Source organism: Globicephala melas, chromosome 15 (assembly GCF_963455315.2).
Source record: "Globicephala melas chromosome 15, mGloMel1.2, whole genome shotgun sequence".
Classification (NCBI taxonomy): Eukaryota; Metazoa; Chordata; class Mammalia; order Artiodactyla; family Delphinidae; genus Globicephala; species Globicephala melas.
In genome coordinates, this window is record NC_083328.1 from 61,196,567 (window position 1) to 61,224,566 (window position 28,000).

The following is a 28,000-nucleotide window of genomic DNA, read 5'->3' on the forward strand; positions in this document are numbered from 1 at the left end:
CCGGGAAGATCCCACATGCCGCGGAGCAGCTGGGCCCGTGAGCCATGGCCGCTGAGCCTGCGCGTCCGGAGCCTGTGCTCCGCAACGGGAGAGGCCACAGCAGTGAGAGGCCCGCGTACCGCAAAAAAAAAAAAAAAAAAAAAAAAAAAATGAACAGTGGTTTGACGAATGTGTGGGCAGATTGAGGTGGGCAAAGCTGGAATATCTCTGCTTACCTGCATTTCCCCAGGTTTCTAGAACAAGCTCTGGCTCTGGCTTGTTACGTGAATCTATGTGGGCCTCAGTTTCGTGTGGGACCTTGATTAGAACTGCTTAGTCTAATGCAGTAGCTACTAACCACATGTGGCTACTGAGCATGTGATATGCAAGCGGTATGAATGAGGAACTGAATTTAATTCCATTTAATGAATTTTAATTTAAAAACTGATAATTCAGTTATTGGAAAACTTTAGTACATTTGGAAATACCTGATTATGTGAATCTAATTTTTTCAACTGGAAACTTTATGAAATCTAAATACCAATCAAAGGTTTCCAATGAAAATTTGGTATCTGAATAGAGATGTGCTGTAGGTATAAAATACACAGCAGATTTCAAAGACAGTATGAGAAAAAGAATGTAAAACATTTCATTAATGAATTTTTATAATATGTGTTGAAGTGGTAACATTTTGGATCTACTGGGTTAAATAAAATTTATTATTAAAATTATTTTCATCTGTTTTTTCTTACTTTTAAAAATATGGCTACTAGAAAATTGGTAATTACAAATGTGGCTTGCATTATATTTCTAGTGGATGGTGCAGGGCCAGAAAGTCTCTAAGGTGAACAAGGGCTCTGCAGTCAGAAAAACCTAGTTTGAATCAAGCTCAGACATTTCATAGCTGTGTGACTTCGGGCAAGTCACTCTCCTGTTCTGAGCCCCCGTTTTCTTACCTGTGTAATGGAGACTGCCGTGCCTATCAACATAGATACGTGGTGAGGATCCAATGAGGAAATGTATGTACAGTGCCTAGCACATAACAAGCACTCTCTAAATGTAAGCTATCGTTACTGTCATCACGGTAACTTTCTGGACAACGCAAGCAACTGGGGCTCATATGCAGCCAGCTGCATGGTACAGATTCCAAAGAAACATTCCACGAAGTACACTCCAAGCGTCCTCCCTTCTGCAGGAAAGGAGCGAGAGGCTCTCTATGATGGTTTTAAAATAGGTCCACACACAAAAAATGTTTAAATAAATAAATAAATAAAATAGGTCCACAAATTCTTTGACATTCCTTTCTTCAAGAGGTGGGGCCTAATTCCCCTCCCTTTGAGTGTGGGCTGGGATTAGTGACTCACTTCTAATGAATAGAATAAAGCAAAAGTGACAGTATGTGACACCCAAGAGTGGGTGATAAGAGGCATTGTGGACCCCTCTTGGTTCTCTCTTCTGTGTCACTCACTCTGGGTGAAGCCAACCTCCTTGTCATGAGCACACTCAAGCAGCCCTATAATTAGGCCCATGTGGTGAGGAACTAGGGCTTCCTGCCAACATCCATAAGTGAAAAATATTGGAAACAGATCCTCTAGCCCCAGTCAAGCCTTCAGATGAGTGCAGCAGACACCTTGACTATATCCTCATGAAAGACCCTGAGGCAAGAACAACCCAGCTTAGCCCCTCTCAAATTCCTAATCCACAGAACTTGAAAGAGAATAAATGTTCACTGTTTTAAGCTGTGAAATTTGGGGGTAATTTGTTATGCAATAGTAGATAACCAATAGATTCTTTTTTGGCCCTGTGGTTAAAGGTCTGCTCTTCTCTAGGGAAAGGGGCTCCAGTCCTGGGTCTGGTCCCTCTTGCAACTACAGGGGCCACTACAGCACCCACAGGCCAAGGTACAAACCACAGACACTGGGCCAGGCTGCCTATGTACTCACAGGCTGTTTATTTATCCGAGACTAAGGATGAGAGAGAGAGGATGAAGAGAAAAACCAGATGCCTCAAGGTGGTAGAGCTGATGGGAGAAATGAACAGAAAGGCTCCTCCTCTTTCTCTTGACACAGACCCCAGGGAACTCCAGCTTCAGATGGGGCCTCTGGGGACAGTTTAGGGGCCCCTGGGAGGCCTGGCAGTTGTCAGCTAGGGTCAAGATCCCCAGAGGGGCAGGTCCCGGGCTCGGAATGGCTTCTGCGTACACAAAATATCTCTCCACAAAAGGCACTGGTGTGGGTGGGGGGAGCAGCAGGGAGGCTACCACATCACTGGCAGGATCCACTGTGTCCTGAGTCTGGGTCCCAGCCTCTCTCAGGGGCTGGGTCTCTGCCTCCTTGTTCCTTTCCTCTCCCTTCCCTCAGCCCAGTGGTAAGCAGGCAATCAGCGGAGGGCCAGGTCAGGCCATGTGGTGGACACCCCCTCTTCAGGGCTAATGCATCTGACGACCTCTAGGCTAAGAGCCCCAGACGGGTGACTTTGGCCGAGAGGAAGGAGTGGATGATGAAGACCATTGTTTTGGGGCATGAATGCAGGTCCAGCTGCTGCAGGGTGGACGGAGAGAAGGGTCAGGAGCCCCATCCAGCCTGGGCCCCCGGACAGCATCACCCCCCAGCCCCTCCACTCACAATCTCTCCTTCAGCGCCCCCGAAGTCCAGGAAAAGGAGACTGGCACCATCGTCGGAGGACATCTGCAGCTTCTCAAAGGGTTGTCGGAGCAGCACAACTTGGGCCGCACCTGGCTCAGCCGCCCACAGTGTGAAGCCTTTGTCAATATGCACAGAGAGGCTGCAGGGACGGCCGTTCCATGTGCAGGCTGTGGGGAGGGTGTGGGCATGGGCACAGCGACACCTCAGAGACCGCAAGCCCTACCTCCAATCCCCACTGGCAGCTCCAAAAGCGGAACTTGAATGCCACTGGAGGTGGGAGGCTCACTGTCAATGTCATTTGTACACCCACCCTGTATAGAGTCACCCACACTCTGAAATACAGAAGGATGAGCAGGCAGAAAACCTATACCCCACTTCCAGTCCCACTGCCAGCAGCCAAGGTGGTTTAAGGGGGAGCTTCAACTCTGCTTTGGACAGGAGGCCCACTCCCTATAAAGGCATCAGCAGACCCACCAAGCATGGCCTTTGGAGACCTTAGAGGCCTGTAGACTTGCCCAGTTAAATGTGAATTTCAGATAAGCGATGGATCATTTGGACATACTTAGACCAAAACATTATTTGTTGTTTTACCTGAAATTCAAATCTAAGTGAGTGTCCTGTATTTTTTCTGGCAACCCTACTCCAAGTGCCATCTCTCATATCCTCACCAGCAGAGTCACAAAGTCGGCACGAGAAAACCCCTGGGAAAAGTCTCACTACCTACCAGGGCACCTGCACATCCAAAACAGAGGGCCCTCAGAGACCCCAAATCCCACTCTCTCTCCCCCTCCTGAAGCACCCTAAAGAAGGAAACTTGAATGCCCCTGGGGATAAGAGGTTTGTTACCAGAAAGGCACTCCCAGATCCACCCAGCCCACCTGTCGACACCTCCTGCACACCCTCAGCAGCCCGGTGACAGCCATCCACCAGCTGGCGGGTCCAGGCAGCCAGCTCCTGCGGTGACTCCACGCTGAACAGGTGAGTGTCCACACCGTGGCGCGTACCCGTGCGCAGGGCAAAAGAGAGCTCTGCATCGTAGGACAAGGAGCCCTTGGAGGGGCCTGAGTGCACCAGCCTGGGGGCAGGGGGCAGAGGGCTAAGCATGAGGCCTCAGGCAGCAGGGAGGTAGTTCTGGGCCATGAGGGTGGTTACCTGGGAAGGGACCCTGCGACTCCTTTACCACCTAATGTGGGGACAGGACTTCCAGACAGCCACTGATTGACTCACAGGAGACCATCTCCTGCCACCCTTCCCCTTGCCCCCTCGGCTCCAACTGTTCTGATGTCTTCAGACATGCCAAGCACACTCCTGCCTCAGCACCTCTGCGGTTCCCCTGCCGAGCACACACTTCCCTGATTATCTGCATTGCTCTCTCCCTTCAGACCTTTGCTCAAGTGCCATCTCCTCTGAGAAGGCTTCCCTGACCTCTCTGTCTAAAGTGGCACCCCTCCCTATCACCCACTAGCCTTACTTTTCTTTATGGTACCAGAAGTTATAATTACTTTTCACTGTTTTGGTTGGCTTTTGTCTTTTTCTCCAGAATATCATCTAGGGTACAAATTTTTGTCTAATTGTTCGCCACTATATTCCCAGCAACTAAAACAATGCCTGACATATAGTAGGTGCTCAGTAAACATTTGTGACCTGAATTAATGAATCACTTAATTAGGCAGGCAATTCATGACCTGCTTATCCCTGGTAGGCAGCAGGCTCCTGACACGTACGCCAGAGCCCAGCCCAGAGTGAGGAGACATGGACAACAAGGGCCGAGACCCCGCAGCTTGACTCTCACTTGCTGTGTAACCTTGGGCAGTTCAATGCCCCTCTCTGGGCAGCAGACCCCAGAGTTCTGTTCCTTAGCCCTCTTTGCTCCTCACTCCACATACTTTCTCTCGTAGCTTCATTCCCCCTTGGAGCTGCTTCTGATACCCAGTCCCCTACTTTGCAGCCCTAAACTACAGACCCACAAGTCTCCAAGTTTCCTACCCAAGCTCCCTACCTGTCCCTCACACACTCTGGACTCAACTCAGCGTCTTGCTCTGACCTCCTCCCTTTGCACTCCCACCCCCAGTCCCACTGCTCCCCCAGACACAAGCTCCAAACCTCCCATTCATCCATTCATCCGGACACCTCCCTCACCCTACCCATCTGGTGAGTACTAAGCCTGGTTAATTTTACCACCCATGTGTTTTCCAATGCAAATGCGGCCTTGCTTCTCCATCTGCTGCCTCCACCCACCTCCACCAGCTCTCCTGCATGACTGCTCCCATCCACCCCCACCCCCAGCATATTTTCCAGGTGGCAGCAACATGGATTCTTTTAAAACACAACCCAGGGCTTCCCTGGTGGCGCAGGGGTTGGGAGTCCGCCTGCCGATGCAGGGGACACGGGTTCATGCCCCAGTCCGGGAGGATCCCACGTGCCGCGGAGCGGCTGGGCCCGTGAGCCATGGCCGCTGGGCCTGCGTGTCCAGAGCCTGTGCCCCGCAACGGGAGAGACCACAAGGGTGAGAGGCCCGCGTACCGCAGAAAAAAAAAAAAAACACAACCCAAAGAGCCACCTCACTCCCAGGCTCAAACTCTTCAACTCTGCCCCAGCTCTTAAGATAAGGCTAACATTCCTTAACCAGCCAATAGAGGCGCCGCAAGATCAGGCCCTGCCAACTCCCTGCCTCCCCATTTCCTGCAGAGAGTCTACAAACTGGTTACAGCACACGCACAGCTCCATGAACGTGTGAGAGCCCTTCATGCCTCTGTACCGTTGACTATGTTGTTCCCTCTGTGTGAGATGCTTTTCCAGCCTTTCTTAAATAGCAAACTTCTACTCATCTGTCAAAGTCCAGCTCAAATGTCACCTTCTGCCCGAAGACTTCCCCCACCAGGCCAGGTAGAGTTAAGTGGTTCCTACAACTCTGCATCCTAAAGTCTGTTCCCGGGTCAGTCTCCCCTGCCAGGCTGGGGACTCCCTGAGGGCGGAGCCTCTGGGGGCTCTCTGTCTCCTGAACCACACAGCACAAGGTTGGGCAGAGTAGGCATCAATGAATGAGTGACTGGTGGGACCTCATATCCTTCTGTTCCAAGCCCCCATTTTACAGATGAGGAAACCAGGGCCCAGACAAGGCAGAGACTCGCTTCAGGCCACCTGGGGCATAACTCAGGGCAGGATAGGGCTGGAATCCCCAGCTTCTGAGGTCCATCTAGAGCATCACTCCCCAAGCTCTGGGTGGGACACACAGTCCTGCCTGTCCGCAGATACCTGGTGGTGATGAGCGGGGCAGTACGGGCCGGCCGGCTCAGGGCCTCACGGGTCTGGGGGAGACAGCAGTAGAGGAGCAGCTCCTTTTCGGTCAGCAGGGCCAAGGTGGGTGCTGTGCCCCCACTGGGCAGCTGCAGGGGGCAAGGCAGCAGTGAGGAGGGACGGAGAGGGGAGAGGTCAGAGGGCCAGGGAGGGGTGAGGTAGTGAGGGGCAGTGGGATTTGGGTCAGCTCCAGGACAAGGGAAGAGTGGGGAGGATAGGTCCCGGGCCCTGCAGGCACCTGCTCAGTCAGCCAGCCGATCTGCTTGATGTCCTGGCTCCCGGCTGTGCTGGTGGCTGACAGCAGCGCCTGCAGCTCGTCCTTGACCCAGGGCATCAGAGCGTTGACCTGGGCTTGGATGGCAGCTGCCCACGACCTGGCGCTAGCCTCATCCTTAGCCCTCAGGAAGAGGGTGTCCCGGCCATCTGCTGAACAGATCTCCAGATACCTGCAGGCACAAATGAGGTACAGGGGAGGGCCCGTCCACTGGGCTGCAGGTACCCAACCCTGAAATCTGGCCCAGGAAACCCCATCTACCACAAAACCAGAAGAAACCACAGGGGATGTCCATGACAGAATCAGGAGCGACACTCGCTGCAGGGCTCCAGCCACAGTTGTTGGAGCCTCATGGGGCTTATCTATCTTATCTCAGGATAAGAGACTATCTCACACACACACACATAGGCATATACACACAAACACACACACTCAAACATGTGTGACGGGGGCCAAAATTATCACTGTGCGAGGATTCATGATTTTGCCCTGTCCTCCTGGTTTCTAAGGAGAAGGACTGTCTTGCTGGGCCATCTCCCAGGTTCTCCTTTGTGGTACAGAACCAAAGTAACGCACTGACGGGGTAGGGGTGTGGACACAGCAACTGAAGAGGCTTGGTAGCCTGAGATGGTCTACATAAAAAGAGGTGGGGGGCAGGGAACTTCCCTAGCAGTCTGACGCTTAGGACTCCATGCTTCCAATGCAGGGGACACGAGTTCAATCCCTGGTTGGGGAACTAAGATCCGCGGTGTGGGGAAAAAAAAAAAAAAAAGAGCTGGGGAATGGAGAAGGGAAAAGGGCAGGGAGATAAAAAGCCACACAGGTAAGTGTGGGGGAAAGGTTTCAGGGAGGTACAAGAGGAGTTAGTGACAGGGAGAGGACTTTCAAATGTTCTGTGGGGCATTAAAGATTCACTCCCCTTTGGCTTTTCTGTAAACAGTGAAGTGGGTCAGAAACTGGAGAACGGCTCACACACATCCATTCCAATGCCCTCCGCCTCTGCCTTCCTCCACTACAGAGCTCCCTTGCAGCTAGCCCTGGCCATCGACCCAGTTCTGACCGATGAGAGAGAGAAGGCTCTGGGGAGGGTGTCCCTTCCCAAATGAAAGGTAAAGCGTTCCCAGCTGTGGTAGTTAGTTTCCAAAGGTGGCCTCCACCAAATTCATCCCTCCCTATACACACGGTGCACCTCTCTCATCAAGAGGTGAAGCTTCTTTCTCCTCTACTTGGCCTCGTGACTTGGTTTGACAAATAAAATGCGGCAAAAGTGCCATTCCGGCATTCCCAAGCCATCATGAAATCCAACTAGCCCGAGGCCACCCACCTTGAGAAGAACAAGCTAGCCATACAGAAAGGTCATACGGAAAGCGGAATGCTTAGCCAGCCTCCAGCTGTTCCAACCACCCCAGCTGGCACGTGGGTGAAACAGCCATCTTGGACTTCCATGCCCAGCAGATACCACATAGAACAGAACTGGCCAGCTGATCCAGCCCAGATTACAGAATTGTGAAAACTAATAAACTGTTATCTTCTAAGCCACTAAATTTTTGGATGGCTTGTTATGCAGCAATAGAACAAAATACCAGGAGAAAAGTTCCTTTGTCCTTTGCCTTCTTCCTGTCTGGAATATGGACACATGCTTGGAGATGCAGCCACCATCCTGCTTCCAGGAAGAAGAAAATCCACAATAAAGATGGCAGAAGGGGAATTCCCTGGCAGTCCAGTGGTTAGGACTCCGCACTGTCACTGCCAAGGGCACGGGTTCAATCCCTGGTCGGGGAATTAGAATCCCACAAGCCATGTCATGCGGCCGAAAAAAAAATATTTTAAATAAAAATAAAAAAAGGAAGCTGGAAGCCTGATGCCTTGAGGGCATTCTTGAGCAGCAACAGCAGCCTAAACAGCTGACCGCTGGACTTCTTTTTAAACATGTGGAAAAATTAACTCTTCACTTATTAAGCCATTTCGTGCTGGGGTTTCTGATACTTGCAGCCCAATGTAATCCTAACACTAAGTAAAAGTTTGAAATATTTTTCATTACATTTTGGTTACCAGATTGTGTTCCTTTGACTGGGATATTGTGCTGATAGGGAAACCCAGTTATATTCAAGTTACACATATGTACACAAATCAGGCACATGTACATACATGAGTATACACATACAAATATTAACACATATGCACAAATCTACACCCCTGCCTGTGCAAATGCTCACATATACCCACAAACGCTTGTATTTAAATGCCATCTACATGTAGACATACATAGAAATATAGGTACACACATGCTTCAGGTGATGTCTGGGATCAGGCTGGGATCCACAATTAACCTAAAGTTCTATGAGTCTCAGGAAGGACTGACACCACCTCACCTTCACCCAACACACAAGGCCCCTTTAGTGGAGCACCTGTAAGTGACTTGTGATTCACTAGTTCTTGCCTCATGGGGGCAGGCTGGGGCTGGGGCAACAAGCAGGGCCAGGAGATACAGATGCTGAACATTAATCAGCCCTTCAGGGCAATGCTGGGCATTGGCCTGGCATTGAAGCTCAGCTGTAACTAGGACCCACAGCACAAGCCTTTCATGCCCAAGCCATATACACACCACCCCAATACTGCACACCGCGTTTAATCAACATAGACTGCATTCACCACCATCATCACTCAAGCACCTGAAGCTTCTGAAGCAGAGAGGGCTACCTGGAAACGAGGCAAGCTCCATTCCTTCCAGGTTGTGTGATCTTGGGCAGGTTACTTTCTCTGTCCTCATCTACAAAATGGGGGTGAAATAATAGGACTTTGCCTGTAGAGTTGCTGTGACAGTTAAGTCGTGCGTGATAAACACTCAGTAATGTTGGCTGGTATCAATCTTATCATCGGTGTTAAAGGCTGCGCAGATGTGAGGGATGGTAACCTTCCACGGCCCTGACACAAACGTTACCAGACATCTCAGAACCTCAGCAGAGTTGGAAGAGACTTGAGGGGATCACTGAGTCCGACATCCTTGTTTCACAAAGGGGAATCTAAAGGGTAGTGAGGAAAAGGGACTAGTTCAAGGAGAACCAAGACTGGAATCCAGGGCTCCTTGGCAGACCAAGTTCCTCCTCAGATGTGAACTGCCCAGAGGGAGAAGAGAGAAGCAAAGCGCACTATCATCCCCATAACTTCACCCTTGCATCCATTCAACAAACATTTCTTAAGCACCTACTACATCTGTGCATCGTGCTTGCCACTTTGCAACACAAGGGAATCTTTCCTTTGGCCCCACTACCTAACACGAGGGCATGTCTGTCTGAGTTGCCCCCTACGCCAGGCTTACCTGGTCTCCGGGTCAGTGGGGGTGCACCTCCTCGAGACATATGCCATCTTCAAGGACATGTGTTTGGCATCATGGAGGTCCCGGGGTGGGAGGCCAGGGGAGGAAGGCTGCCGCTGAAGGGGTGAGGCAGGAGGCGAGTCCCAGCCAACCGAGGTCCCACTGGCAGAGTTCTTGAAATATGGTGAGACCTCTTTCATGTACTTGACTGGTTAGGGGAGAGGTCAGCAGTTACCACTGTGACATGGGCTCCCACGTAGCACACATCACAATTGTCACTAATTCATTAAAAGTTTAATTTATGTCCACTATCACTATCCTCCTCTAGGCTAAAGTCTCGGACAGGGAAGCATGGTAGAAAATTCTGGATGCATGCCACCATCCATTCTCTCACTTTTCCCTTGGTTTATAGACACATGGCCACTTGGAAGAAAGACTACATTTCCCAGCCTCCTTTGCAGCTAGGTGTGGCCACATAACTAAGTTCTAACCACTTAAGTGTTTAGAGCTTCAGGATGGCTGCTTAAAGGGAATGGGCAACAGCTGCAGCAAGGCAGTGAGAGGACACCGGGAGTCAGAAGATGTGACTGCTCTGTCACTGTCCCATTGTTTGCCTCTATCTCTTCAGTCTTCTCATCTGCAAAAAGGAGGGGCTGCATGAGATAGTCCTATGGTGGAGGCTGCTAATTTTCCTCCAAGATAGTGATAAACTTCCATCTTAAGACTTCATTTTCTAGGTTCCCTTGCAGCTATAAGTGCCCATTTGACCAAGTCTGGCCAATAGGATGACAGCAGAAGAGATGTGTGCAGCTACCAAGTTCTGCCCATTAAAGAAAGGGGCACGCCCTGGTCCAGGAAGATCCCACATGCCGCAGAGCAACTAAGCCCGTGTGCCACAACTACTGAGCCCATGTGCTGCAACTACTGAAGCCCACGTGCCTAGAGCTGCAACAAGAGAAGCCACCGCAATGAGAAGCCCATGCACCCCAACGAAGAGTAGCCCCCGCTCGCCACAACTAGAGAAAGCCTGCGCGAAGCAGCAAAGACCCAGTGCAGCCAAAAATAAATAAATAAATAAGTAAGTAAGTAAGTAAGTAAATAAATTTAAAAGAAAAAAGAAAGAGGCACGCCCTTCCTTTCCCTGTCTTTTCCCTTGACAGGTTGAGCTGGCTAGAACACAGGCTGGTGGGGCACCATCTTGACCAGGAGAACATGAGCCACACTCTAAAAGGCTGACTAACAAACAGAAATAAATGGATGCTGAGACTCTGGACTGCCATGTCAGACTTGAACTGTTACATAAGAAAGCAAGGAGCCTCTATTATATTTAAGCCATAGTATTTTATGGGGATCTGGTTACAGCAGCACAACTTGTACCCTAACCAATATGATGTCTAGAGGCCCTCTTAGCTCTGACCAGTCATCACTGAGTGAGTATAGTGGACTCCTTCTAGAATAGCATTGTCCAACAGAGACGATGATTTCTATGATTATGAAAACGTTCTCTGTATACACTGTCCAGCACAGTAGCCACTAGCCGCATGTAGCTATTGAGTACTTGAAATGTGGCTGGTGCAAAATTCAGAGGAACTGAACTTTTAATTCAGTTCCTCTGCCCAACTGACCCATAAAGTCATGTTCTGACATGTGATCCTGCTCTCCTGGCTATGTTAGCTGGACCAGGGGTCAACCCCTTACCCACACTAGGCTACCCAAATTGAGACTGTTGAGAGATCCTACACTAATGTCTTGAACACACTTGAAAGCTATAGGGGCAACCACCTTCTGCAGTGAGGACAGAGAAGAGGAGAGAGCTAATTTGTAGGAAGAGAAAATCAGTGGAGATGCATGTTGAGAGACAGAGGGAAAGCCCTGCCAGGCATCTGCTAATGTTCTGGTTTCTGATACTCCTCATTTAGAAAGTCAGACTGCCATTCCAACAGGAGTTATGATATTTGCAACCAAAAGAGTCTTGACTGGGGCCTGGATTCAATGCCTTTTGACAAAAGGAAGATGTCAGTAACAAAGGGCAGCTAGAAGTGAAAGGCAACATGATGACAGAGTTGATCTGAGAAGAGCTTGGTGGGAGAAGAGTTTCAGAGACAAGTCAGTTTTCTTGAGCACCTAATATGTGCCAGGTGTTGGACTGGCTCTAGGTAGGACTGGGATGGTAAACATGTGACACTTGAGCTACCACTTGTTTATCCCTTGCTCAAGGAAGCCATCACAAATCAATCATAGTGTTCTATGGCAGCCATAACCAATCAATTAAAGCTAACTGATAATAAAACATTTTGGCATTCTTATTCTATCAATTAGTTGAGTTTGGCTGCAAATAATAGAATATATGATAACAGTGCCTTAAGCAATAAAGATATTTATGATTTCATGTAACAAGAAGTCTAGAGGAAGGCAATTTCAGGATTGGTTCAGTGGCTCAATGACATTGGATCCTGGATAGGCCTCTCTGCCATTGGATCTCTGCCATTCTCTGGCCTTCCCCTCATGACCACAGGATGGTTGCAACAGGCTCAAGCTAATCATTCCTTACATGACAAAACCCAAAGCAAGAAGGGACGAGGCAGGCAGAAAAAGGGCTGTCTCCTCACATCTCCCTCTTATCAGAGAGGTAAATATTTCCATGAAGCCTTATATCTCATTGGCCTGACTGGGCTGCATGCCAACTTCTAGCAAATCATTAGTAAGAGTGAATAGTCATGATTTATTTAGACCAATCACAATTCAGCCTCTAGGGCTGAGCATATTCCCACCCAATTAAATCAGGCTCTGGTAGCATGGAAGAAGGGGAAATGGTTGGAAGACAGACAACCAGTAGTGTCTGCCACATCTGTCCCAGCATCTGGACTGTTCCCAATTCTGATGAGCAGCAGTCTCCTATCTCTAAAATGAGCTGCTAGAAGGACAGTGTGTACATCAAAGTGGTTAAAAGTCTTGCCCGAGCACTGGTCTCTCTTCTCCCAGCCAGGCTGTCCCCTCTGCTGCCCTACTGAATAGTACCTATGCCTGCTAGCCCTTGGGCAGCCTCTCTTCCTCTCCTCTCAGCCACCTCTACTCCCATGGCCATCTGGCTTGCTAGCCATCTGATGTCTGCAGTCAAGGCCCAGTCAGTATGCTCTGCCTGTGAGCGGACAGACCAGGAAGGGGTGGGGAAGCAGTTCTTGGCCCAGCTCCCTGGAAGAACCACATAAGAAGCTATTTCTGTTGCAGGAGACTGGCCCTGAGGCTCAGATAGGATCCAAGGCAAACAGGGGTGAAAGTGAGAGGGAGTTACAAGCCCTATTGGGGTTGGAAGAGAAGTTATATTGAAAACAAGAGCAGATTTTTTTGAGAGAACTAAGCCTAGGTCTGAAGATTGGGAACTAAGACTAAAAATGACTCATCCTCACCATTACAGCAATGACTTACCCCAGGATTATGTCTCAAGGGGTGATAGAGGTGGGACACATCACAGCCTACCTGACAGCCAAACCATTCCCCTACTTTTTTTTCTCCTTGCTAACAGAATCCAGAGCCCCAAAGGCTGGGCTTCTCCCCAGCCCAGGGGGAAAATCTTGACTGGTCAAAGCAAATCATGATCATTCCATCCCTCTTGCTTGTGATTAGCTTAGAAAGGGGCAGATGATACAATTCTGTCCAATGAGCTGTGAGGGAAAATATACTCCCTTCCCTTCCTCTTTAGCCTTTAGAAGTTGCTGGGAGGGGGGAGTTGGTCCTAAACCGATGATAGTCACTTTGACCCCAGGATTGGGGTCCACACACTGAGGATGGTGAATCCTTAAATTAATCCACCCTGGAGCCATGCTGACTTTATGTATTCTGGAAGAAAACGTATTTTCTTCAATGTTTAAACCTCTTTGAATTGGGTTCCTGTTACTTGCAGACAAAAGCATCCTAACTAATACAGCACCCACCCATTCCCCCCACTCCAACTCAGGCTGCAACTGATATATCTCCCTACTATAATTAACTACGTCCCTCCCCTGTTCAAAGCCATGCTCTGGCTCCCTGCACTCTTCACCCAACTGCAAGGCTCTCCAGGACCTGAGCCCTGCCTACCTTGCTGACTTTACCTCCTGCCACATCCCCAATCTCGCTCTCTAATCCAATTATACTGACCTCCTCAGAGCTCTCAGAAGCTGTAGGAGCTTCCAAATGCCTTTAAAAATGCAGTTCTCCCTGCACAGAATGCCCTTAGTACATGGTTTGGAGACAGGCACTCTAGGATTTGAATTCCAGCTCTGTCTAGCTATGTGATCATGGATGAGGTAATTCACCTCTCTGGCCCTCAATCTGCATAATGATGTCTATCTCAGAGAGACGTTATAATTAAATAAGATGATATAAAACATATGACACAGGTTCCGCCCACACTTAGAACTCTGCTGTGATTTTGTGTGTTCGGGCTGTCTCTCACACCAAACTGGGAGCTCCTAGAAGACAGAAACCAGGTTGATTCGAACCCAGAGTCAGTGCTCTGTGAATGGAGAAATGAACGCCAGGGCAGGACAGGTTCATTCAGCAGGCGGGAGAAGGTGCCACAGCCCAGAAGGTCCTGGCTCAGCTCAGACATCGCCTCTCTAGGAAACCTTCCCAGATACCCGCTCTGGAACCTCCACGCCCACCACCTCTGCAGTCCCCTAGACCCCACTTCCCTATGTGTCCATGTGGGAGTCCGTGTTCTCCTCCAGGCTGGGAGCACTGTGAAGGCAGGGACCCTGACTGACTCGTCTCTGTACCCCCCAGAATCCAGCAGGGATCTCTGATGCTACGTGCTCAGCAAATGAATATTTGTCACCTTTGAAGCCAGAGAAACTACCAGAGGCCCTGCTCACCCAGGCCATCCCAGAAGTGGGTCCTCCTTCTCCTCTCCCACAGGAACATGCTATAGATGGACAGCATACCAGCTGGTGTCTGAAACACGGCTTGCATTTCACCAACCAATCAGCCTGTCCCAGAGTGGGGGCGGGGTGCTGGGGCCCCCAGAGTGTGGCCATAAATAGCCCAGCTCTGAGGCCTCCTCCCTGCTCTGATTTCTGCCTGAGTCACCCAGCCAGGCAGGGCGGGGCTGCCCAAAGGCAGTGTCCTAGAGAGCTGAGGGCAGGACCATGACCCTGTGGCCAGCATTCTTGAGACCCCAAGGATAGACCCAACTGGTGTCCACACCCTCCCCAGCCAAACCTCTGGCCCAGGAGCCTGGTAAAGCAGATACGTGGGCCCTTCCTCCTCAGGAAAGTTGAAACAGACACAGGACACCCTGCCCCTTCCAGAGGCCCCGACTGCCAGCTCTGCCAAGGAGAGAAGCCAGCCCTGACCCCAAGGAGCCAGGAATAGATTCCACTAGAAATGCAAGGAACAGAGGCAAGGCAGGACCATTTGCCTGGCCCAGGACAATTGGGAGGGAACATATGTGTTGCAGAGAGAAGGGGATACATCTGTTCTGGCTCAACACAGTATCCCCAGTACTTATCCCAGTGCTCAATAAATGTTTATGACTGAACGTTTTGGCTTTGAGTCTTGGCTAAAGCCTGTCCCCTAAGCTCAAGCTGTTCCTTGTCTGTTCAGTGGGTGCTCATTTACTTGCCCCTGCCTGAAATTACATGATCTATCCATTTGCTTACTAGTCTACAGCCTCTCTCCTCTAACCAAAATGTCAGTTCCATGAAGGCAGGGACATGTTTCCTTGCTTTTTAGGATATCCCCAGCATCAAGAATAGTACCTGACATATACCTGGTAATCAGTAAATAAGAAATGTGTTAAATAAATGAATATTGACAAGCCTGGGGCTTCTCAGGATGGAGACAACATTGAATTGGGCTCTAGAGTGAGGCAGGCTTGGGTTTAACTTCCTTGCTCTGTGACCCTGGACAAGTGACTTGACTTCTGTGAGCCTCTACATCTTCATCTTTATAATGGGAGTAAAATATATCTATCTCCTAACATACTGAGATTCAATGCTTGTAAAGCACTTTGTCCTGCCTGGCATAGAATAGGTCTTCAATAAATAGCAGTGTGGTTATTATTTCTGCTACTATTCTTAGTATGACAGTATAAGGGGATGAGCACAGGATGTCATGACAGACAGACAGACAAAGACTTCAATCCAGGCCCTGACGCTTACTCTCCGGCCTTGGCAAGTCCCACAGTCTCTCTGAGCCTCAGTTTGCTTGCCTATATAATTGGCACTGATATGCCAGCTTTCTGAGTAAGGCATTGTGAGGATTCAAGTCCAAGTTTCCCACCTGCCCACCCAGGATGCTGAGGAGAGGACTTGGCATTCCAACGGGCTCTGGATGATCTTTGAGGTCCTGCTGGTCCAGCAAGGCTGGACTATATATACATAGTTCCCAGCAACTGGCAGGCCTTGCAGCAGAGCTGCCTGAATTGCCACACTCTGGGGCATAAAATCTGACCTTCCACACCCTTGTACAGTATAGGGGGCACCATCTATCAAGATCCTAAAGGCACATGAACACTTTGAACATGCAATACCCTTTGCAGGAATCCCCTTCAGATGAACGTTCACAGGTGCATAGAGGGGTCATGGCATCATTGTCTATGGCACAAGAGGCTAGGAGCAACTTGAATCCCATGAATAGGGGTTGCTAAATACAAGAAGTGAGCTCGGGACTTCCCTGGTGGTCCAGTGGTTGAAAATCTGCCTTCCATGCAGGGCACGCGGGTTCGATCCCTGCTGGGGGAACTAAGGTCCCACATGCCATGGGGAAACTAGGCCCACACGCCATCTCACAACTAGAGAGAAGCCCGTGAGCTGCAACAAAATATCCTGCATGCCAACGAAGATCCTGCGTGCTGCAACTAAGACCCAATACAGCCAAATAAATTATTTTTATTTTTAAAAGTTGAGTTCCTGGCAGACCACTCAGTCCTGTTCACGGCTACATCCCCAGTGCCTTACATCGAGTCTTGGCATAGAGCAAGGGCTCAATAAATATTTGTGAGACGAATGTCTGAATCCCAATAATGGGATATTATGCAACCATTTAAGAGAATGAGGACTTGCCTGGTGGTACAGTGGTTAAGTAAGAATCCGCCTGCCAATGCATGGGACACGGGTTCGAGCCCTGGTCCGGGAAGATCCCATATGCCACAGAGCAACTAAGTCTGTGCACCACAACTACTGAGCCTGCACTCTAGAGCCCACGAGCCACAACTACTGAGCCTGCGTGCTGCAATTACTGAAGCCCACACACCTAGAGCCCATGCTCCACAACAAGAGAAGCCACCACAATGAGAAGCCCGCGTACTGCAACGAAGAGTAGCCCCCGCTAGCCGCAACTAGAGAAAGTCCACATGCAGCAACAAAGACCCAAACACAGCCAAAAATAAATAAATAAATTTATTTTTAAAAATAAAAGTAATAAACAGAATGAAACAGAGCTACATGTGCTGAGTTGGAAAGAGGTCCTCAACTTGCTCAATGATAAAAACAAATATGGAAACCTTTCTCTGGAAGTGTGTGAAAATATTAGCCATGGGTATGAGAAGATAATTGCTTTACACTCTCCTGTTTGTTTTTTTTTAATTAAGGATATATTACTTTTCACATTTTTTTTAAACTCTGTTTTTCAAAAATATACCGTCAGGGTCTGGGGAAGGGGCGGCAGGTGCCATGTTGGGCCACAAAGGTGGCAAGAAGCCCCTGAAGGCAATTCAAGCAGAAACAGAAGAAGGAGCAGAAGAAACTTGAGGAGCTAAAAGCGAAGCCCCGGGGAAAGGCCCCTGACCACGGGTGGAATTAAGAAATCTGGTAGGGACTTGCCTGGTGGTCAGTGATAAAGACTCCGCCTTACAATGCAGAGGACACGGGTTCAATCCCTGGTCAGGGAACTAAGATCCCACATGCCGCGGGGCAACTAAGCCCACGCATCACAACTACTGAGCTCGCACAGAGAGCTGCAAACTACAGAGCCCACGCGCCCTGGAGCCTGCGCACCACAACTAGAGAGAAGCCCGCGTGCCACAACAAAAGATCCCACATGCCTCAACAAAGATTCCGCATGCCGCAACTAAGACCCGATGCAGCCAAAAATAAAATTAAATAAATAAAAAAGTAATAAATAAATCTGCAAAAAAAGGAAATCTGGCAAAAAGTAATCTGCTCCTTGTGTCTGAGGCAATGATGATCATTAATTCCATTCCTGTTTAAACATCTGGATTCTCTGCCATAACATCTGTTGCCACCTACAGCTAGAATGAAGTGTTGTCTTGGAACATACTGTACATTTAAGAATAAACTTTTGTTAAAAACAAATAAAAGGGCTTCCCTGGTGGCGCAGTGGTTGAGAGTCCGCCTGCTGATGCAGGGGACGCGGGTTCGTGCCCCAGTCCGGGAGGATCCCACATGCCACAGAGCGGCTGGGCCCGTGAGCCATGGCCACTGAGCCTGCGCGTCCGGAGCCTGTGCTCCACAACGGGAGAGGCCACAACAGTGAGAGGCCCGCGTACCGCAAGAAAAAAAAAAAAAAAAAAAAAAAAAGAATCTGCCTGCCAAGAGCAGGGGACACGGGTTCGAACCCTGGTCGGGGAAGATCCCACATGCCACGGACCAACTAAGCCCCTGCGCCACAACTACTGAAGCCTGCGTGCCTGGAGCCCGTGCTCCACAACAAGAGAAACCACCGCAATGAGAAACCCGTGCACTGCAACGAAGAGCAGCCCCCACGTGCCGCAACTACAGAAAGCCTGCATGCAACAAGGAAGACCCAACGCAGCCAAAAAATAAATTAATAATTAATTAATTTTTTTAAAAAAATTTAAGAATATGGGTTTTGACATCTGACAGATCTGACCTCAAATTCCATCTCTGCCCCTGTGTGACCTCGGGCAAAAGCTTCACCTCTCTGAGTTTCAGTGTTCTCATCTGTAGAATGGAATGAATAATGTACCTTGAATCATAAGAGTGGTTTTGAGGATGCAACGAGAAAGCATATGGAAGGCACCTAGCACAGTATCCAGCACACTGTAGGTGCTCATTAAACAGCAGACATACCATCACTATCATTAACATTCTTATCATTATAATTTCCACCACCACCACCAGCAGCCAAGCTCACATAGCTAATCAAGGCCAAAACCTGCCTCCAGAGCTCCACAAGCATTTTAATCAAAGATCCAGGGAACAGGCCAGGACTGAATTAAGCCAAGTTTTGTCTGTGGGGAATCACATGGCCCTAAGCCGTATGGGTGTGCAGCCAAATTAATGTTTTCTTGAGAACAATGATTAGAACAACAGGTCTTTGCAGCCATGGGAGGACTGGACGGGGGCTCCATTCATGCCTCTGTTCCCAGAACACAGGTCCCTCAGGCACCTCTCAGGCACAGCATCACTCGGCTAAGCTGCATGGAGTGGCCTCAAATTAGCTGCATCCATTAATAACATCCCACTTTTGACAGTGGTGATGTATTGAGCCAAATTTCAGGCAGGACACTTGGCAGTGCCCATCTCCCAGGCGATGAGCTGGCAGGGGCCTGGCCTTGGAGTTCTGAGGACTCACAGTGGAAACTCTCAGGGATCAGTCAAGCCCAGCTTGAGCCTTAAGCCCCATCTTAAACATTTAGGAAAGTGAACTGCAATTGAGGAGGTTAAAGGCAAAGTAGAAACGGTCAGGGATGTCCCCTAGGTGATCATTCCCCCCAAACTCACCAACATCTAATGTGTGCTGGGCTTGGTGCCAGGCTTGGGGCTCTGAGGCAAACTACACATGACTCCTGCCTGCAGAGACCTTCAGGTTTACTGGAGAAAACAAAAATGCTGCTGCTGATGTGATGACGACAAAGGTTGACGTTTATCAAACGTTTACTGTGTGGAATTGTGCCATAAACCTCAAATGCATTGTCTCATCCTTATAAATAGCAAATAAAATAAATGAGTGCCTACTTATGCACACTGGTCCCAGCATGTTACATGCATTATTTTTTTATGTTGCAAACAACTATGAGAGGTAGGTATTATCCAAGGCAGAGTCAATAGTGGCCTCTGCAATCAGACAGACCTAGTTTTGAATTCTGAGTCAGCCAATTTATTAGTTGTATGTCTTGAAGAAAGTTATTTATTCTCAACAAATCTTGGTGACTTTGTCTGTAAAACAGGGATTATAGCAATTCCTACTACTCTCTGTGTCTTTTATGTACATGCTACTCTATGCCTGTATCTTTTTTTTTTTAATAAATTTATTTTTTGGCTGCGTTGGGTCTTCGTTGCTGTGCGTGGGCTTTCTCTAGTTGCGTTGCTATGCGTGGGCTTCTCATTGCGGTGGCTTCTCCTGTTGTGGAGCACCGGCTCCAGGCGTGCGGGCTCAGTAGTTGTGGCTCACGGGCTTAGTTGCTCCGTGGCATGTGGGATCTTCCCAGACCAGGGCTTGAACCTGTGTCCCCTGCACTGGCATGCAGATTCTTAACCACTGCACCACCAGGGAAGTCCCATGCCTGTATGTTTTAAAAGCCTGATCTTTGTGTGGGGTGAACCTTCTCTACTTTGTACAAAGTACTAAAATTGGCTTTATTCATTTTTGTCCTTTAGTATTATTTTTTAATGCATCACAGGCTCCCTGTTACCTGTGTCTTGTCAGCCTCACTGCAGGTGGAGGGAGGGGAGGCATTTGGCTGTCCCTCCCTTTTCCCCCAGGCCTGGTCTCCAAGGGCCCAGGCTGGCCCTGCTTCCAGATCCTTGCACACAATGGGCCTCTCTAAGCAGCAGACAGAGGCGTGTTGGCTGTCAGCTTGGGCCCAGACTCTGGTCACAAATACATCGCTATAGCTGAGAATAGGCTCAAGACACTTGTGCAAACTCCTGCCCTCAGAGAGGAAAAGGTCTAGAAGGCAGGCTGGGGTTGCTGATACCCAGCTGAGCCCCTGACTTAGGCCAGGGAAGTAGGGTTCTGGCTGGCAACTGCAGTTTGCTAGTGACATCTTTTCTTCTAGGATGTTCTCAGGAAGCTCTGTACCCAACAAGCCCCAGACCTCAGGAAAGATGCCCAGCTGCCCTCCCAAGTTCACATCCAAAGGACAGGCCATGGGCCCTTGGAGGTGGTCTTAGAAGTGGGATGAGGGCAGGGAAGTTCTGAACAATGTGACCAGTGATTGGGTGCTTGGGAGGATCCTAAGCCCAGAGAGGCTTCCAGGAGCTCTGGCTCCAGACTGGGGCAGCTGCCCAGTCTCCACAAACTCCCCCAAATCTCAAGGACCAGTCACAACCCAGCATCCTAGATCCCTCATGTCTTCCAGGCTTTTCAGATCACCCGTGCGATTCAAAGAGTCTTGACGCCAGTGCTCGCCCCCACTGGGTGGAATTACCTACTTTTACAAGCCTGCTGGAGAGCAGCTCAGACAGAGACTTCAACTAAGAAAAAGCTGGGAAAAAACTAACATGAAGGCTACAACCTCGAGACTCCTCTTTTTATTCAAACCTGCTTAGGTCAAACCACCACCATCTCCCTCCTGCTCGTGGCCCCAGCCTCTTTGTTGCCATTCTGCATCTACTGTTGCCTCCCTCCAAACCAGGTTGATGCTGTAAAGCCCAGAGCTGACCATGTGAGCCTCTGCTGAAAACTCTTTAACCACTCTGTTTCCCTCCAAATTCCTTTAGTCTGGCACTCAAGGCCCTGCAGAAACTGTCAGTCTGAATAGCCCTCTCTTTCTCCACTCCCTTCCTCACACCTAGGCTCAGATAAAGCTGAATTACTTCCCAGGCAACTCCCCAGGTAAGTCAAGTCATTTCACCCCTTCGTGGTTTTGCTCACACAGCTCCCCTTCCCAGAATGCCCTTTCGCCACCCCATACCCACATCTGCTTATTGTTCATAAAGTGCCAGCATCCCCTCCTCCAGGAAGTCTTTCCTGACCACCGGCCTCCTCCAATCCCTGCGCAGACCCCATCTCAGCACCTGTGACAGGATGGTTATCTGGTAGGTTTGCTCAGCTATCTGCCCCACGAGACTGAGAGTCCCCTTGAAACCACTGAGTAGAGCAGTACAAAGGGAGGAGGAGAGAAAGAGAAAGCAGGAGAGGGCTGTCATCCAAAAGGGAGGAAAAATACCAGAAGATTATAAACAACTTTATGCTGAGAAATTTGACAATTTAGATGAAATGGACAAATTCCTTGCAAGACATAAACTACCAAGAAAAGAAAAAAAACAGATCATCTAAACTGCCTTATTAAAGACATTAAAATTGGGAATTCCCTGGCGGTCCAGTGGTTAGGACTCCGCACTTTCACTGCAGGGGTCCAGGGTTCAATCCCTGGTAGGGGAACTAAGATCTCACATGCTGCGCAGTGTGGCAAAACAAACAAACAAACAAACAAAAACCTTTCTATAAAGGTAGCTTCCCTGGAGAATGCTACCAAACATTTAAGGAGGAAATAATACCAATTCTATATAAATGCTATGGGACAGGAGGGGAGTCACTAACATTTATAGAGCGCCTACCTTGTGCCAAATCCTATGCTGGGCAAGAGGCAGGCCAGGCTCCATCCAGCAGCCTGGGGCAGCGTTTGCCAAGGAAAGCTCTTGCCCTATGAAAAGTCTTAGAGAACATAAGTGCTGGAAACCCTCAGTCCTGGGATGTTACACATGGTATTTCTCTTCCCTACTCTATGTGCAGCAGACATTGCTAATCAATTCCAGCTCCTTTCTGCTGAGTCCAGATAAGACCTCCCAATCTTTCCAAATATGGAACTCTCAGCAGCCACCAAGGAAGCTAACACTCAAAATGAAAGCTGTTGGTCATCTCTGATCTAGCTTAACCCCAACAGATATGAAAACTGAGCCCCAGAGAAGACGAGGGTCTTGCCTAAGGCCAGATTAATTACAGAGCAGACAGGATTTTAGACGCTGATTTTTAAATAGTTTGTGTGGAGAAGACAGTGTTCATATTTTGTCTCCCCCACTCACTGGTGGGCTCCTTCAGGAGGGGCCGGGTCTGCTTTAGCTTCTGATCCAATGCTCTGCAAATCAGGTACATAGTAGGTCTCTGGAAATGCTTCTTGGCTTTAGTGAGGAAGGAATGGAGTAAATGAGGTAGAAGGCTTGGGTATTAGCCCCGAAACCAGGAGACGCTTCAAACGTCTAACACTCAGAGATGCTACCCTCTCAGAATGATCCACACTGAGAAGGCAGATAGAGACATTCTTTACCTAAAGATGAGGAGGTGAAGGGGACCTTGGTGTGGATCAGAAATGTGTCTACAGTAGAAATTTTACCATCCATGGACTAAACTTTCAAACAGAAGAGACTAAAAGAGCTTTTCAAGTCAACCAAAATATGACATTTTGATGAATTTCAACTGTTTAAACTGCATTACTGGCTATAAATATCAGAGTGATGAGGCATATGGGAGGGAAAGTCTCCTATATCCATATCATTAATGTGTGATCTTGTTATTTAATTTTGCTGTTAAAATATGATTGATATACTTAAGCTTTTAGGGACCAATACTGCAGAGTCAGCTTTCAGTATATATTTTTAAAATGCAACAGTAGCATTTAAATAGACACACAGTACATTTAAATAGATAATAAAATGTAAAAATAAAATAAAACAAAACAATAGAGAATTTAGGTCAAGAATGCCAACGATCACCCAGGGATCCAGAGCCTGTTTGTCTCTGTGGCCTCTGGAGACCTCTTTGGGGACACAAAGGCAACCTATCAGGATCTGGGCCTGGGGCTCAGCTCCGCAGCTTCACTGGCCATGGCATTCTCCATCAGCCCCCGCCACCTCCGTGTGCCTGTTCTGGGCCAGGAGCCAAAGACACATTCTTCAGGCCCCCATGGCTTCCGGAACTGAGAGAGTGGAGTTTTTTGGGGGGTTTGGTTTTTGGGTTTTTTTAACATCTTTATTGGAGCACAATTGCTTTACAATGTTGTGTTACTTTCTGCTGTATAACAGTGAATCAGCTATATGTATACATATATCCCCATATCCCCTCCCTCTTGCATCTCCCTCCTACCCTCCCTATCCCACAGAGTGGAGTTTGATGAAAAGGCTGAGCAGAGCAGAAACCTCCTGACAGAGCTGGCAAAAGGCAGAAGTTGGGACCACCCCAGCAAGAGACTGTAACAACCTATGGGAAACTGAGTCCCAGAGAAAGCCAAGGTCTCATCTAAGACCACACAGTGACGGGATAGTGGAGGGGAGCCACCAAGTCCCCCCCGCCCAAAAATAATACTCCTCTCTGAGCCTAGCTGGAAGTATTTGATGTCCTGCTACATAAAGGCCAAGTCCCCTCCCAAAGCAAGATGGGTCTCAGGGTTTTAGGAGAACTCAGAGTTGAGAGCTCCCCTGGCTCCTCAGGAAAGAATCTTAGCCGCCCCTTTGCCAGTCCCCGCCCTTCTCTTCCCCTGAGTCACTCACTGGGTGGCAGATCCTGCCTGCCATGGACCTTTTGTCCAACTTCCACAACCCAGTAAGGCAGAAGTTACATCCCTGCCCTACAGATGAGGAAAGTAAGGCTCAGGGGAATGAGGTGACTCGTCCAAGGCCACAGAGCTAGGGAGTGGGAGAGAGGAAATGAAAGCCAGGTCAGCCTGGCTCTGGGCCACCGCCCTTGCTGTCTCAAGGCAGATCCCCAAGTTCTGTTTCTGTTTTCAACCCTGCCCACCTCCCAGCCCACACTGCATGAGGCCTGGGGAAGGTAGGGAAGAACTGAACACCCCTGGGGTCCCCAATGCTTACCCTCAAGCACCACCTCTTTGCCTGTCTTCTTTAGGACTTGCACTGCCTCATCATGGGTGGCAGAGGAAAGGTCTTCCCCATTCACGGACAGGATGGCATCCCCTACAAAGAGGGCCTCCGTCTGGTCGGCTGCCAGGCCCTTGAAGATCTTGGAGATGAGAATAGGCATCTTGTTCTCTCGGCCCCCTGCACAAGCACGGAAAGAGGAAGAAACTGAGGCAGACACTCCAACACTTGCGAGTCACATCGAGGCAAAATTATTTCTGAAGGTCTCTCACCGTGTCCAAACCAGTGCTGGGAAATGGGGAGTGGAGAGTAAAGAGAATCTCAGAAAACAGCCTTAGAAGTTAGGACACTAATAACACTTGCAAGTCATTTTCTAGATTTATAATGTTATAATGTATCTTTTGGTTAAATGCTTTGGGTGTTCACCAGTGTTTGAGTAACTTACAAGGTGCTTCAGAAACTTTTTTCTTATTTTATTTTGGATTTTAAGCAATTTTCCCATAATGGGGGAACCCACTGATAGCCTCTAATCAAGAATAAAGACAGAGGGCTTCCCTGGTGGTGCAGTGGTTGACAGTCCCCCTGCCGAGGCAGGGGACACGGGTTCGTGCCCCGTCCGGCAAGATCCCACATGCCACAGAGCGGCTGGGCCCGTGAGCCATGGCCGCTGAGCCTGCGTGTCCGGAGCCTGTGCTCCGCAATGGGAGAGGCCACAACAGTGAGAGGCCCGCATACCGCAAAAAAAAAAAAAAAAAAAAAAGAATAAAGATAGAAGTCAGCTATTGCTATGGCCACGAAGGATCTCTTTAGCAATCAGAAAGCTTTACAACCTAGGATCCAGGCTAGAAACCAAGGCCTTAGAGTCTAGAGATTTCAAAAGCCTATCTGGGGACTTCCCTGGTGGTGCAGTGGTTAAGAATCTGCCTGCCAATGCAGGGGACATGAGTTTGAGCCCTGGTCCGGGAAGATCCCACATGCCGCAGAGTAACTAAGCCCGCGTGTCACAACTACTGAGCCTGCAAGCCACAACTACTGAGCCCACGCGCCACAACTACTGAAGCCTGAACGCCTAGAGCCCATGCTCCGCAACAAGAGAAGCCACGGCAATGAGAAGCCCACGCACCACAACAAGGAGTAGCCCCTGCTCACCACAACTAGAGGAAGCCTGCGCACAGCAACAAAGACCCAACGCAGCCAAAAAAAAAAACCTAATACATTTTACCACATTGCTTTATTTCTAAATTCTTGAATGTCCTTTTAAAATCAGAAACAGTAATAACACCATGCTAAATGCTTTCAATCTTGTCTCGTTGCATCTCCACAACACCCCAGTCACACAGGCATGCTCAGATTCCTACTGGGAAAATTGAAGTGTGGAGAGAAGCCCCTTGCCCAAGGTCACCCAGCTGGTTAGCGGCAAAGCCAGTATTTGAACCTAGGTCTCCTGGCTCCAGAACCAACACTCTTAACTCTATGGTAGACTACAAGTCAGGCCCTCAGGTATCATACTAGTGCTCCATCCTCAAAGATGAGGAACAAGCGGCCCAGGTCATAATTCCAATGTCACCCAACAAACTGGTGGCAGAAGTAGGACTGGAATGCCTCTCCAGACCCCCACACAGGCCCAACAGTTTGTTCATTGCACCACACAGAGCGTGAGACCTAGGAAAGGAAGGAGTTTCTATTTATATCTATCTGCCCTCTTCTGCCTGAAATTAGGGACTTCAGTTCAGTTTGAATCCATGATTATTCTTGGATGCCTGGGCTGGGCTGGACCCTAAAGGAAAGGTCAACGTCGCAACAGGAGCCCAGTCTCCATACATGAAGAACTGAATGGAGCTGGTATTCCCCTGACACCTCCAAAAAGTACCCCTACTCCCACCTGGAAGTATGACGCTAGGAGGTAACTTTATGTGACCTTGGAAAGTCCCCCTCCTCTCCAAGACTCAGTTTGTCCATCTGCAAAATGGAACTCTGTGTGAACTCTAAGTTCCTTCCTGTTTTAACACATTGAGTGTACAATTTCTGGATTGATCTGTTGCCCTATCCCATGCCGGAGTTTGAAGGCAAAACTGGTGCCCACTCCCTGGCTTTCCCATTTTCCCCTTTTAGATCCCTTTGGTTGGCTGCGTGGAAGTTTGCCCTTCCATGGGGAAGAACCGACTCCTCTGGACACTCTCTAGGGGCCTCATAACTGAGGTTCAAATCCCAGCTCTGTCGCTCACTGACTGTGTGACCCTGGGAAAACCATTTTACTTTTCTGAGTCTCAGTTTCTTCACCTACTAAATGAGGATTATGCTTCCTACCTTTTAGTACTTGTTGCCAGGATGAAGTGGATCATGAGCCTAGAGTACTGGGCACAGCACTTGGCACACAGTGGTAGCCAAGTCACCACCATCCCCACCCCTTCAGGAAGGAATGGTGAACCCAACAGCTGGGGTGTGCAGTTTTTTTAGCACGAGGTTAGCTACTTTGGGAGTCTCTCGTGACCTCTATTCTTCCTCTCATCTAACAGCCATAATTCTCCAGGCACCTACTATGTGCTGGCAGGGTGAGTACTTTGGACTCCTGTTTTCATAGAAACATCCCAATTCTACCATTACCCTCATTATATAGTTGAGGAAACTGAGGTCCGGAGATGGGAAATGACTTGTCTAAGTTCACACAGCTGATTCTGGACTTCAGTCTGGGTTGCCCCCTAAAGAAAGCTGTCAGTACTGGGGGCTGAGAGCCCACCTCAATCCTGTGGAAGGTGGAAATGGTCAGATCAGGAAACTCAAACCCAGCTGTTAGGGCTCTTCACCTAGGTCCACAGCCTTTCTAGGTCCTCAGATTTCTAGGTCCTTTCTGGCCCCCTGTCTGTGAGCCCAGCCCAGCTGGCGCCTCCAGCTAGTCTCCAATCTCCCCACCAGCCATGCTTCCTACTCCAGGCCTTACTCCTCCCTCCCACCTCGGTTGTGTCTTGAAGACTTCCTCCTCCCTGCCCTAGTAGCACCCCAGGCCTCAGTCTCCTTCCTCCATCCTTTGCTCTCCTGGGGTCCCTGTTGTTCTTGATCGCCATGCAACCCTAGACTAGGCAACCAGTCTCAGATCTCTTTGCCTCCACACAGAACTCCCCACTCACACGTGTCCTTGGTGAGTCCCCAACGCCCTCCACACCTGTGCCTTCTGACTGAGACCTCAAAGCCCTCTCCGACCTTGGTGCTCCTGGTGCCCTCGGTTCCCTCTGTCCTCTCAGACGCCCTTACCCCCCAGACAGAAGCCATCCAACTCCATGTCCTCAATACGCTGCCAGCCCCCGCGACCTCTGCGCCCTCGGCGGTCCCACAGACACCACGACCCGTGCGCTCGGTGGCCCCGCGCCCACCTTTAATGCTGATACCCAGCCCGCCGGCGTCGGCCTTGCGCACCGTCACGCGGCGCCGCTGGAGCAGCAGCGCCTCCGGCAGCGGCGGGGACTTGGCGCCCGGTTCGGCGGCGCCGTTCAGCTGCGCGGGCTCCGGCTCCCGCTGGGCACCGGGCTCCGGGCCGGGCTCGCCATCGGCGGGGCTCACGGTCAGCGCGTCCTCCTCTAGACTGAGCAGCACCCGCTGCCACCGGTCGCCTCCAGCCCCCGAGCCCGCCCCGGCGCGCAGTTCCAGCAGCCCGGTGCGCGGGGCACGCCTGCCTGACGCCATCTTCGCCTCCGAGCCCCCGGGCCGCCGCGCTCGCCCTGCCCCGCAGTGCCCGGCCCGCTCCAACCCAGCGCCTAGGGCGGAGGGCGGGCGG

The 28,000-nt window shown here is 49.7% G+C and overlaps 1 protein-coding gene across 1 annotated transcript; it reads right to left on the minus strand.

Annotated features, from left to right (window-relative positions):
* Positions 1 to 264: 264 nt before the first annotated feature.
* SNTA1 (syntrophin alpha 1) lies at positions 265 to 28,000 on the minus strand. Its single transcript, XM_030830908.3, has 8 exons — positions 27,600 to 28,000; positions 24,226 to 24,411; positions 9,515 to 9,719; positions 6,160 to 6,367; positions 5,880 to 6,010; positions 3,503 to 3,699; positions 2,604 to 2,791; positions 265 to 2,519 (listed from the first exon to the last, which is right to left on the minus strand). The coding sequence occupies exons 1-8, from the start codon at positions 27,907 to 27,909 to the stop codon at positions 2,427 to 2,429; spliced, it is 1,518 nt and encodes a 505-aa protein (XP_030686768.1). The 5' UTR covers positions 27,910 to 28,000; the 3' UTR covers positions 265 to 2,426.

Excerpts from the sequence above, each read along its gene's own strand:
- SNTA1 (XM_030830908.3), bottom strand. The coding sequence starts at position 27,909 with ATGGCGTCAGGCAGGCGTGCCCCGCGCACCGGGCTGCTGGAACTGCGC. Across the intron at positions 9,720-24,225 it reads CAAAGAGGTGGTGCTTGAGG|TCAAGTACATGAAAGAGGTC; the intron begins GTAAGCATTGGG and ends TCCCCTAACCAG. Across the intron at positions 2,792-3,502 it reads TGTGCAGGAGGTGTCGACAG|CCTGCACATGGAACGGCCGT; the intron begins GTGGGCTGGGTG and ends CCCTCCCCACAG.